We start from the raw sequence: 13,526 nt of genomic DNA, 5'->3' as shown, positions 1-13,526 counted from the left end.
CTTGGACCGTCTTTATACACATCTGGTCCCAGAAAATGAGAGAGGTCTCGAAGGGCCTCACCTACCACACTATGTGATCGTGTGGGACAATGTAAATTTCCACCGTGGGCGCTCATCAGGGCCTGGTTCACCACCCATCCAAGGATGCTCATGGAGCTACTACCACCATACTCTCCTTTCCTTAATCCCATTGAGGAATTTTTTTCCGCTTGGAGGTGGAAAGTCTATGAACATCAGGCTCAAGACCAGAGATCCCTGCTCCATGCAATGGATGCTGCATGTGAGGACATTACAGGGGATCAGTGTAGGGGATGGTTGAGACATTCGCCGTTTCTTCCCTCGCTGCATCGCAAGGGAAAATATCCGCTGCGATGTGGATGAGAATCTATGGCCAAACAGAGAGCAGCGTGGATGGCCAGGAGGATGAGGATGGTGGCCAGGAGAGGGACGGTGACGACAACAACCAGTGAAAGTTACCTTAGTTGTGAAACTTTATTTACTGTAAGCCCTACTGTAGGCTAGATATAATTTTTCTTGTTTTTTGTTTGTGTTTATATTTCGTACATGTACAGAATACTGTATACATTTTTATGTACTCTAATGTATGGAAGTTACTTTATGTGTGTCAATAAAAATGATTACAATTTCCTTGGAAGTAGGAGTGCAGTGTGTCTGATGTCAAACTTTGGAGGCTGCTCTTACTGTAAAATCCTTTTTTTTTCAGTTTTATACATAATTGTATTCTGTTGGCTAGACCTCTGCCATAGTGACAAAACATCTAGGCATTTTGACTTGCAGTGCTTACACGATGCCAAAGGGACGATGCATTTTGGGGGCACTAACTATTTAAATGGGAAAGGAATTTAGTTTTGACACATGGGTAAACTATTTTGGGAGAGATACGAGCTTTTGCAGGTGATCCATGGTGTTGTGCTAAACCATCCAGGTTATTTTGGAAAAACGCACTAAGTGAATGCAAATGAGCCAACGCAATTGAGAAAGATCTTTGACATTTTGATGGTACTGACTCTTTATATGGGAAAGGAATCTATTTTGAAGCATGTATGAACAGTTTTGGGAAAGATATGACCTTTTGCTAGTGAGCTGTAATGTTGCGCAGAACTGTAAGACTGTTTGGCCAAATGATCTTATAGTTTTAAGAATGTAATTTCTGTTTCAAGAAATGAGCCAAACCAATCGAGAAAAACTGTAATGAAGCTGGGGAACATGAGTAAGTCAGTTTATCTGCCTGTGCTCCAGCTTGAAAAATAAAAGAAATGGAACTAGTCAGCCAAATAATAAGTGAAGAGAAGATATTGGGAAGGGGGCAAATACTTTTTCACAGCACTGCATGTATGTATGAGGAATATTAATTATGGACTTATTAGCAAAGTTAAAGACATAACCAGTAAAGCATAACATCCTCAGTCCTGCTTAATCTAAGCAAGGGGTTATGTGGTGCTGGAGTCTATCCTGGCAGCATTGGGTGCAAGGCAGGATCCGATCCTGGAGAGGGCGCCAGTGCATTATATGCACACCAGTATTGGCTTTCACTGGGCTAATTTAGTGCCATCGTTCAACTCAACCAGCACATCTCTGTGGATGTGTGAAGAAAAATGAAGTACTAGGAAACACACACACACACACATGGGCACTGGGAGAACATGCAAACTCCACACAGACATGAACCAGACCAAGACATTAGAAATATGCCAATCAGTCCTGCATACTCTCTCTGATGTCTCTGAATCTCCCCAGTGTCCCCATCAACATCATTTCAACAATATTACTTAATATATTTAGGTCATAAAGTTATTCAACATCTGTGAAAAAGTAATTGCCCCCTTGGCTCCTCACTCAAACAGGTGACCAAAGTTCATTGATGATTTGATTGAAGAATGGCAGTTGCCACACCAGCTGCACTTCGGAGCAGGTCATCCACTTGAAGTTAAGCGAATTCAGGCCTGGCCCGTACTTGTCTGAGAGAACATTTAGGAACAGCTTGGGTTGCTGCTGGATGCCAGTAGGGGGCACTTATCCTGTGGTCTGAATGTGGATTCCAATGCCCCAGTGCCATCTTCAGATCAGACATAAAAGTGAGGTTCTGACCATCTATGGTCATTAAAGATCCCTGGGCATCTTTTGAAAAGCATAGGGTGATTCCTGATGTTCCTAGTAAATTGCCCACCCTGGCCTGATCATTCTTGCCCCCTAATTATCCCCTGTCTTTAATTGGCTAACTTTCTCTCTCACCTCTTCTCTGCGCAATCACTAATGCATGCTGAGCATACTGGCACATAAATGACCACTGTGGCGTCATCAAGATGGATGCTCCACAATGGTGGTAGCTGAAGTGTCTCCCCATTCTCTGTCTAAAGCACTTTGAGGAGTTAGGCAAGCGCTATAAAAATGTAATTAATTATTAAACAATCCATTATGGTGCCCATACACACCCACACCTACACTGGCACACACTTTGGGCTGATTTAAAGTCGCTTTTTAAACTAACCAGCACTTCTTTGGAGATGGAGAAGTAGGAGAAATATCCCAAGGGACACCGGGCAAACATGCAAACCGCACACAGACCAAGGCATCCACAATATACTCAAGGTCAGGTCTGCATTCCCTCGGATGTCTATGAATCTCCGTAGAGTTTCCATCAGCAGTGAAAGGCGCTATATACAAGCAAAAGCAGGTTAACTTATGTATTATTATTTTTTATCTGAGGAGCTCAGGCCTAAATTCATTGTGCATGTACAGCATACCCAGTCAGCAAGACGAGCCCCCACGCCCCTTTCACACTAATGTCCACACTGCGTGCCGTGCTGCTCCCTGGCAGCTGGCATTTGTTTGTCTTGTCACTGCTATCTGGTCAATTCGGTGAAGCAGAAAACACACTGAGGGTCCAAGGTCTAAAAGGAAAGGCGTTATGGGGTGAGGTGAGTGCATGAAGACAGAGGAGTGGGGGTGCTGCCACCAGCAACATTCAGCCATTGAGACTTGGGCACAGGTTGGCACATGCTGCCATACAGTTGAATCAAGAGGCTGGCAAGGGCTGCAACCTGTTTGAACCACAGCACATTTCTAGAGTCTCTTCTGCATCTTTTTACAAGTTTTTTTCTTTACTCACTCACTGCTCATGCCATACATCTCAAACCACATTACAAAGTTGATCATCCCTTGTGGCCACTAGGTGGAGCTCTGCAAAGCAAGACCACTGCAAGAGTGCGACTTGGGCTTTCTTAATTAAAGGGTCCTCTTAATCCCAGGGACCCCAGGGATCCTCTTAAATGTCAGGGTCAGATATCTCCCCTCCTAACTGGTAACTACAGATGAACTGCTTGTGAGCTTCTCCGGACCCTCTTTATATTTCTCTGGGGTCACATGACCCAGAAAAGCCACCGTGCCAGCAGGACACACTTTTGGTCCCTTCCTAAAAGAATAATCCATCCATCCATTTTCCAACCCGTTGAATCCGAACACAGGGTCATGGGGGTCTGCTGGAGCCAACACAGGGCGCAAGGCAGGAACCATAAAAGAATAATAATAACCAACCAACCAACCATTCTCTAACCCGCTGAATCCGAATACAGGGTCACGGGGGTCTGCTGGAGCCAATCCCAGCCAACACAGGGCACAAGGCAGGAACCATAAAAGAATAATAATAATAATAATAATAAAAAAGAAAAAACAAGTAGGCTTCCATTGTCCTCCATCACCTCCTTGAGGATTCATCTGGGCTCACAACATAGAGGTGGAGTGATTGGTAGCATCCTTGACTTTTAGCCCACCTTATACTAACTTGAATGCAAGGTAGGGATGAGCTCAAGGAGGAGCCCATGCACTTCAAGACCGGACCTCACTTGTCATGAAATGACTGCTAACTGACCAGTAGGTGTGCCACCTTCATCTCCTCACTGCCATCAAATTCAAATCTATTAACTCTATCAATCCATTAACTTTTACTTTACTTTGTATAGCGTCTTTCACACAGTGGACAAGATGAATCAAGACTTGAAGGAAACTGGAAGGGACGCATTTCGAATTCAACCAGAGAGCCACCGTGAGGTCAACGTCAAAGCTGTTTGGGGGATGAGGAGGGCTCACTGGCCCCCTGGCTACTTCTGGGTGAATTGCACCCTAACATCCATCCATCCATTGGAATCCGAACACAGGGTCACGGGGGTCTGCAGGAGCCAATCCCAGCCAACACAGGGCACAAGGCAGGAAGAAAACCCCAGGCAGGGTGCCAACCCACCGCAGGGCACACACAAACACACCTGCACACCAAGCACACACTAGGGACAATTTAGAATCGCCAATCCACCTAACCTGCATGTCTTTGGACTGTGGGAGGAAACCCACACAGACACGGGGAGAACATGCAAACTCCACGCAGGGAGGACCCGGGAAGCGAACCCAGGTCTCCTAACTGCGAGGCAGCAGTGCTACCCACTGCGCCACCATGCCACCCACCCTAACATGCATTTAAAAAATGCTACTCTGTCAGATAAGATTTGGCTAGTTGGATGACCTGCGGTGGGCTGGCGCCCTGCTTGGGGTTTGTTTCCTGCCTTGCGCCCTGTGTTGGCTGGGATTGGCTCCAGCAGACCCCCGTGACCCTGTAGTTAGGATGTAGCCGGTTGGATAATGGATGGATGGATAGTTGGATGCCAACACTCGCACTATAGAGGTGCTTGATAGGCCATTCTGTATGGAGGACTGGGGGCTAAAACTCCACTAAGCTAACATGCAGGCGTGATCAAGACCACCCGCAGTTATTACTGCAGAAGGGGGTCACACCAAATACCACAAACAATACTTTTAATATGGGGGCTTTTCCTCAATAAATGACCAAGCGTGATATTTGGGTCTCATTTGTGTTCTTTTCACCCACTTTTAGGACAGCCGTGTAAATCTACGTCTCATTTATGACGGAATATGGAAAATCCACAAGGGTTCACTAATGGTCAAGCACCACTGAATGCCCTAAAGAGACACGGGACAAAGAGCAGCCACATGCCAGCTATCCACTGTACCCCAGATGGCCCAGCACCAGGCTCAGTCATTACACCACCATCTATCTGAGGGATGTTGTAGTGTAAATTGTTACATGTGAGTGTTGTCATGGTGATGATCAATGTGAAAGATGCCATATAAAACAGAAAGCAAGTGCAAAGGTTGGCAAACCCTCAGTTTAATCCTGAGAGACCCTGCACAGGAGTGTACCCCTTGTCATGCCATGACTGGAGGCTTCTTTCTCTTGTGCGCTGCCTACCTAACTGAATGCCCACCTTTAAAGGTTGTATCTCCAGCTGTGTAACTGTGTCACCACAGACCTCCGAATTTAATTTCATGCAAAGATGAAATGAGTTGCATGGAAAACGCACACACATATCTCACACCGGGACAACGGCCCAAATGTAATATGGAAAAAGTGGGTGCGGGTTCACCATCAGTAACACGGTTTTCCTTTTCTCTTAGAGGGGGCAAGAAGCTCTCAAGTGACAAGTGACATCACTTTCAGCAAAAGTGCCACAAGTTCCGATCCTCCCGTGCCACCACACTCTCAGCTACCTGAAACACGTAGTGCACTATATAATAAATATATAGATAGATAGACCTGAAACTTCATGGCTGAAACAATGGTAATTCTCCTCAGAGCCATGAGGTGGCACTATATCTAACTACCTCTGCTCTTCTTCTGCAAATTGAGGAATAGATGGCCCACCGATCTCTGACATCACTTCCGGTTTCTGTCCTCTTAGACACGCCCCTTCCACTAACTAAGCCTGACAACCGGCTCCACCAACATCTAAAGGCAGTCGATAAAGGACTTCAATCTGAAAAGACGTTCTGCATAAACTGCAGGCCAAACTGTGCAAACCTTTTGTTTTGTTTTTTCCATTAGTTTTATGGGGTTACCTTTGGTGCCCCCAACTCTTTATGATCTCTTTTGGTGTTTACTTCTACACACTGTTAGGTTGGGAGCATGCACTGATAGATAAAAATGAAAAAGCTGTACTCACTCTTCAGTATGTCATTCACATGGTGAAACCAACGTTCACAGTGGTCTTCACTCAGGTTGGCCAGGTGGATGGCATGGTCTTTCAGTTTCTTTCCCTTCTGGTAGCACTGGAAGAGGGTAATGCCCAAAAGGGTGCCCCCTTTCTGTTGACCTGCCGACCTTCTTCGTTTCAGCTTCACTGCAAAAATGTCCTTCATTTCCACAAACTTTTCTCTATGCTTTGAGTTGGCAGGGGAATTGTCTGTCAGCAAAAGTAAGACAATGGCACTATATTAGATAGATAGATAGATAGATAGATAGATAGATAGATAGATAGATAGATAGATAGATAGATATGAAAGGCACTATATAATAGATAGATAGATAGATAGATAGATAGATAGATAGATAGATAGATAGATAGATAGATATGAAAGGAACTATATAATAAATAGATGGATAGATATGAAAGGCACTATATAATAGATAGATAGATAGATAGATAGATAGATAGATAGATAGATAGATAGATAGATAGATAGATAGATATGAAAGGCACTATATAATAGATAGATAGATAGATATGAAAGGCACTATATAATTAATAGATAGATAGATATGAAAGGCATTATATAATAGATAGATAGATAGATAGATAGATAGATAGATAGATAGATAGACACTATAATGGATACATTTGAAAGTAGTTTGAAAAGGCACTATATAATGGAAATATAATGCTGTAAAAAGATGAAAACATAATACCAGGATGTATCTCATCAGACAGATTAGTTGTTGTAGTTCATCCTTTCAGGGGTTTACTTTTTTAAACAAGTTAATTAAGCACAAAGTATGTTATAATAAATTTTGTACTGTAGCATGACATGCTAAATCCTGGTGCAAGGTTGGCACCAGCTGTAGATGTGGTGCCAGTGCACCGTGGGGCACACTCATAACAGTTAAGATGAACACGGCTGGACTCCTTTATTCTATGGATGGCTCTGCCACTTCTGACATACTACAGACACCAAGCCCTACCAGATATTTCATGCTAAAGACCCTCTAGCACATTTTTCTGTTCATCCACTCTCTCCCTCTCATTCTTTTACCAGGCACCAACATGCAAGGCTGATCTGATTCAAAGCCATTCCAGTGCATGAGGCCTCCAAAAGACCCACAAAACAAGACCACTCCATAAAGACAGGCCTCACTCCCGGCATCCTGACCCCAAATTTCATAGGCAGGGAGTTGGTTTTAGATCCTCAAAAGATAAGTTACATGATCAAAAATGCCTCTCAAGGAAGATGAACCAACAAAACCTTCGGATTGAGTGACAAGCACAAAATAGAATCTTTATACTGTAAATGAAGATTTTTATTTGTAATATTGAAACAAAATGTTAAAAAATGTGCAAAAATAAGGCAAATCCAAATAAAACAAATCCTAAACATAGTCAAACTTATCAGAACCAAAAATAGAAAGAAAAGTCCTCAAACTCAACACTCAGAATTATGCACTCATCCAAAGTCAATGAAATCCTGAAACGTCTCAAATATAAACAAACATATAGGCTGGGGGTGGAGCTACAGCAGTGAAATCTGGTATGCCAGCCTCTTGGGGGTGTCAACCCACAATCACAAGCAACATAACAGAACACAGAAGCACAATATACACATACAGAATAATAAATATATGGCAAAATATTAATTGAAATTACATAATAATTAAAAAAATAACCAAAAAAAGAAAAAAACTTGGCTGTAGCATAACTATGCTTAAAGCTTTTAGGTTATCTCTGCCTATCCACTAAACTCAAATAATAATAATTATAATACATTTTATTTACAGTATATATTGCCTTATATGTTCAAAGCACTCAAAAAAGGTGCAAACCTCAAACAAAAGTCAACTCAATACCCAAAGCTTAGACCTCATCTTTCTAAATCAGCCTGGCCCCAAACTCAAGATGCAGGCTTGCAAACACAGTACCAAATCACAAATGCAAGTGTAATCACAGAACAGAGCAATAGGGTTCAGAATATCCAGAAACAGAAAAAAGTGCAGAATAAACTCAAGAGAGCTCACCACACCATAAGCACAGACTGTGTGTTTTCCCAGGCTTTATAGGGCTGAGTGCATTCCCTTGATGGTGATGGACACAAAAACATGGAACATTATAGAAGATACATACCTGTAGACACATAAAAACCAAAACAACTAACACTATTAACATAAAGAAAGGAATCAAAAATAAGCAATAAAGTCATGAACCCCAGTCTGGAGGGGGGAGCCCTGGGTGAAGTGGTTCAATAATGGACACATAAAAATAAAAATAGCAAGATTATTAAAATAAAATACAAAATAATACTTAAGAAAACATTAAAATAACACATTAAATAAGAACTTGAGCAAGAGAGTGAATCTGATTTCATGCTGTGTTAGTGTCGCGGAAATGACGCAATGTCACGTAATTTTCTAACCCTGTGTTGGCTGGGATTGGCTCCAGCAGACCCTCGTGACTCTGTATTAGGATATAGCGGGTTGGATAATGGATGAATGGATGGATGGATGGATCTAATTATTTATGATCACAATTCGAGTTGTATTATTCACTTATTGGCACAATTGACGGATCTTCTCGTGGTATATTTGCGCATTCCTTTCATTTTCTCCGAAATGGCGGCACCGTATGGTGATTTGCCCCGTTGCTTGCTGGTTCTCAGTGACAGGGGGCTTTGTAACTGCGCTTTCTAGAAAAGGCACTATAAAACTTTTATAACGTCTGCTTTGTGGTGCACTTTTTATTGCGGTCTGACGCAAAGAAGATTCCTCCATTCATTTTTCACGGTCTCTTGTAAATTCAATACGGAAGTCTTAAAGAATGGAAGGACTGGTGCAGCGATTTAAAAAAAAATAAAAATCGCTCAGATTTGGGTTTAAAACTAAGACTTTTTCAATCGGTTCGTGTATAAATGCACTTTTCTTTCTTTCTTTCTTTGGGCAGTAGCCGCATTTTTTTTTTTTTTGTCGTTTTGTCCAGGCTGGTAATTGACGCGCGCGCGCGTGTCCGCTGATTTGTGATTCGCTGTCGTCTCCAGCTGGATATTGCTACCATTTGATAAAGTCTGGCAATTAAATTGCATTTAAATATGTTTCCGAAACGCCATAAACATTAAGTCGATGTACAGTCATATTTCTAAGCACGTGTGCGCCTTGTCGCTTCATTTCGAGTGGAAGTCTGTGTTTCAGAACATTAACTGTCCTCTCTTATTACTTAGTAAGATACTGCGCGCCATCTGTTCGTGTTAGGGATTTAGGTACACATCTCCTGGATATCATGCTATTTATTTAACTCAGCAGCCTCTTCCTATTATTGTACTATCTCAACAAAAAGAATCAAATTAATTAGAGGGAATAAAGATAATCTCTCCTGACAGGGAAGTCTGTGAAGTAGGAAGAGGCCGGCGTGGCGCGTATTAACGTGGGGGTGGGGGGGCGGCGCAGTGATGCTAAGAAACTAAACGCACTTTGTGGCACCTTATCAGAGAGGCTCGGGCCTGGTGGATGGGTCGGATTTCACACACACAGTAAAATAAACATATTAATATTTAAAAAAAAAAACTAAAATCTGCACACCCACACGCACAGTCTCCAAAAGACACACACCCGCGACCGCGCGCGCACACACACACACACAGACAGACAACACCACCATAAGCTGGGGCTTGTCGAAATCAATCTTGGCACATCTGTCTGATGCAGACCGTAAACAGGATTAGAGTTGGATTTATCTGCTTGACGCTAATTGCGTTCGCAGGTTCTGCACATGTCCACTTTTTAAATACAGCCTGGAAAATTAAGTCTGCCTGATACATGAAACTCTGACGAGCCATTTTCGGCGCGCGCCCCCGCCTGCCCGCCTGCCCGCTCGCCCGGCTGCCTTGTGTGTTTCGACGACGAGATGTGGATCTGCCTTGCTGGCTGCTGACACTACTTACGAGTTAATTCCCCAATTAAGAATAATAAAATTCTGTTTGAATATACCACACGCTGCGCCGAGGCGGGAGGTTACAGAAGGCAATAAATCTGAACGCACTTTCATTACAAACGCCTAGCCTGTTGTGATTTTGGTCTTTTAAATGGGACCTTTAGACATCTGATATCACAACCAGAGCTGCTTACCAGCAGGAATCCCATTGGCTGGAGCTTAAATATCAAAACGGAATATAATATAATATAATATAATATAATATAATATAATATAATATAATATAATGGCAAGATGGTGAGAGCTGCTGCCTCACAAGTCAAGTTTCCCATACAGAATTTATCTCTAGGGTTTTCCTCCTCTTCCCGTATCCAGAAACAGACGTCTGTGTTAGGTCAACTGGCAAGTCCATATTGACCGAGTGTCAGTGTGGGTGTCTGCACGACTGCGCCCTTTGTACGCACTCCCCATGCTGCCAGGATGTGCTCCACCCTCCCCACAACTCTGAATTGCATTATACAGATTTGAAAATGTTATAATTTGCCATTACTATTTTCTAAGCCTAATACTGAGCCTAGTTACTGGATTGGACCTGAAGCCTATCCCAGTAAGTGTAGGACGCAAGGGATTCATAATCCCTGGAAAGGATGCCAGCCAATCAGAGTGAACACACAATGACACACACACGCGTCAGGGGTCAAATTAACATCACCTATACACCCAATCTGCACGTTTTTGGACTGTGAGAGGAGATGGTGCACCCAGAGGAAACCCCTATGGCAGTGGTTCTCAAACTGTGGGGGCTCCCCTAAGGGGGTGCGAAGTAACAAAAAGGGGGCCACGAAGATGTGAAAAAAAGAATCAAAAATGTGAAAAATACATCTATTAAAGCCAAAACAAATTAACAAACTATCTGATACTAGAAAAATAAATATAGAGTTAGATAAATGTTGATAAAAGTTAAGTAGGTATAATAAAATATGCATCTATGATATATCATTAATTAAAAAAGAACAAATTGGTATTAGTGGGCTCCTTTCAAAAAATGTTAGGGGGGTGCAATTAAAACTGTTATGAAAACTCGGGTCGCAAATACAGAAATGCTGCCCTATGGATACAGGAAGAACATGCAGATTCCACGCAGTGAGGACCTGGGACACAAATCCTGGACTCCTTACTGTGAGACAGCAATGCTTCCACTGCCATCATGGCACGTTGTTATAGCACAATAGAACTAGCTGCGCTACCCATCTAATACGGGTAAAGTGATCAATGCAGACCTCAACATTAAGATTTGCAGTGCGCCATCTATTGCAGTGTGTTTTGTAAAACATGTAGTAATAAAATGTGTTGCATTTGTCACTCCAACGAATGTCGCATTACAATGTAGTAAAATGTGCTGCTGCAAAGGTTTGTGATATGCCATCTGTTGGAATGACACATGCAATGCATTTTATGTCTAAAAATGTCAGTGATGCACCATCTGTTGGAATGACTAGTGCATTTGTCTCCGTTATATGCCATTAGGCATGGGATTCATAAAAGCAGCGTTAATGTTTGCGATGTGCCATCTGTTGGAATGACAAGTGCAATAGATATTCCTCTCTCTTTTTTGTTTTAAACAAAGTAGTGTGGTAGAAAGTAGAACTTTAGGGACTGTCAAAGCCAGATCTGATATTATTTTAGGAGAATTAAGTGATAGTTGTTGGGCTGAATGGCCTGTTCTCATCCAGATTGTTCTAATGTTCTAAAGTGCCATTTGGTACGGGGTACTTAAAAGCAGTGTTAATGATTGTGATGCACCATTTGTTGGAATGAAAAATGCAATGCATTTTATTATTACAAATGTTTGTGAGGCACCATTTGTTGGAATGAAAAAAGCAATACATTTTATTACTTCAAATGTTTGTGATGGGCGACACGGTGGCGCAGTGGGTAGCGCTGTTGCCTCACAGTTAGGAGATCCGGGTTTGCTTCCCGGGTCCTCCCTGCATGGAGTTTGCATGTTCTCCCCGTGTCTGCGTGGGTTTCCTCCCACAGTCCAAAGACATGCAGGTTAGGTGCATTGGTGATCCTAAATTGTCCCTGGTGTGTGTGGGTGTGTGTGTTTGTGTGCCCTGAGGTGGGCTGGTGTCCTGCCCGGGGTTTGTTTCCTGCCTTGCACCCTGTGTTGGCTGGGATTGGCTCCAGAAGACCCTGTGACCCTGTAGTTAGGATATAGCAGGTTGGAAGATGGATGGATGGATGTTTGTGATGCACCATTTGTTGGAATGGCAAATGCAATGCATTTTATTGCTACAAATGTTTTCTGATGCACCATTTGTTGGAAGGTTGCAGGTTTTCGAAGTAACCAGCTTGTTATTTATATTCCTATCTAAATCATTTCTATATATTAAAAATAGCAGAGACCCCAGCACTGCCCCCTGCTGGACGACACTCTTAATGGCCTCCATTTCTCATAAAGTTCCTCACACCTCACCCTCTGGTACCTGTGTCTGAGCCAATTCTGCACCTGCCTACACACCTCACCCTGAACTGCCACTTCTTTTAATTTGATGCCCACCCTCTCATGTGGCACCTTATCAAATGCTTTCTGAAAGTCCAGATCAATGATATCATCTGCTCCACTCTGATCGTATCCTTTTGTTGCCCCCTCATAGAATTCCAGCATGTTAGTAAAACACGACCTCCCTCTTCTGAGCCCATGTTGTCTGTTCACTAAGACTCCTGTTCTTGACAGGTGTTGCGTGTAGATACTTAAATCTGCCTGGTCACCTTTAAAATATTTGCCACCTCCTAGTCCTTCTATTCCCCAGGGTTGCTTCCTGATTGACGTCCTCCATGTTGGTAAAGCCTGACCTCCCTCTTCTGAAGCCATGCTGACTGTAGTTGCTGATCTCGTCCCCCCTCGAGGATTTCAGATTACACGCCTGCCCAACCACTGAGGACGTCAGATTAGACGACTTTTCAGCCTGGTTTCACATTTCTTAATTACTGTCCCCTTTTTTTACTGCCCCATTTTCCTGACAGCCAGTAACGTGCTGCCTGATGGGACAGGTGACCATGTAAAGGGTTTACAGGTACAGCAGGTTCAGCCCAATCCCTGGCCTTTTCTGCCATTCTGTCCAAGTACGTTGAACATGAGCCATCAGACAGACAGAGGAGCGTCCCTTCTGTTTGCAAAGTGTCAAAGATCTGCATTAGTAATAATGATAATAATACATTTTAATAATATAGCGCCTTTCACATGCATTGCTTATTCCTGGCCCCTGTAATTCATTGGCTGTCAGTTCTTGTATACATGCATAGCCCACCCCAACGACTCGAGACAAACGATAACCCGTCATGCAATCTGACATCCCCAGACGACAGGATCAGCAAGGCAGTCGTCGAGTGTGACGTCCCCTCTGACTAGAAGTCGTTTAATGTGACGTCAGCTTTTACAAATAATGACCTGCTTTGACTCATTCAGTGCTCAGTGTCGTCACGCAGCTTTCACTTTTGGGTTTGTCACAATCATTGAACGAATCA

The 13,526-nt window shown here is 43.0% G+C and overlaps 1 protein-coding gene across 3 annotated transcripts in view; it reads right to left on the bottom strand.

Annotated features, from left to right (window-relative positions):
* The window catches only part of cerkl (ceramide kinase-like), a 225,457-nt gene that overhangs the window by 149,502 nt on the left and 62,429 nt on the right, over nt 1–13,526 (bottom strand). Inside the window, exon 2 of one of the 3 annotated variants that reach the window (XM_039757749.1) lies at nt 6,030–6,269. The exons of the other annotated variants lie outside the window; for them this stretch is intronic. Within the exon in view, the coding sequence (XP_039613683.1) occupies nt 6,030–6,269 (240 nt within the window). The remainder of the gene's footprint in view (nt 1–6,029; nt 6,270–13,526) is intronic. 3 annotated transcript variants of the gene reach the window in all.

Source organism: Polypterus senegalus, chromosome 6, assembly GCF_016835505.1.
Source record: "Polypterus senegalus isolate Bchr_013 chromosome 6, ASM1683550v1, whole genome shotgun sequence".
In the NCBI taxonomy this organism is placed as follows: domain Eukaryota; kingdom Metazoa; phylum Chordata; class Cladistia; order Polypteriformes; family Polypteridae; genus Polypterus; species Polypterus senegalus.
The sequence above is the reverse complement of the archived record's forward strand: the minus strand, read 5'-3'. Positions and strand labels throughout refer to the sequence as shown.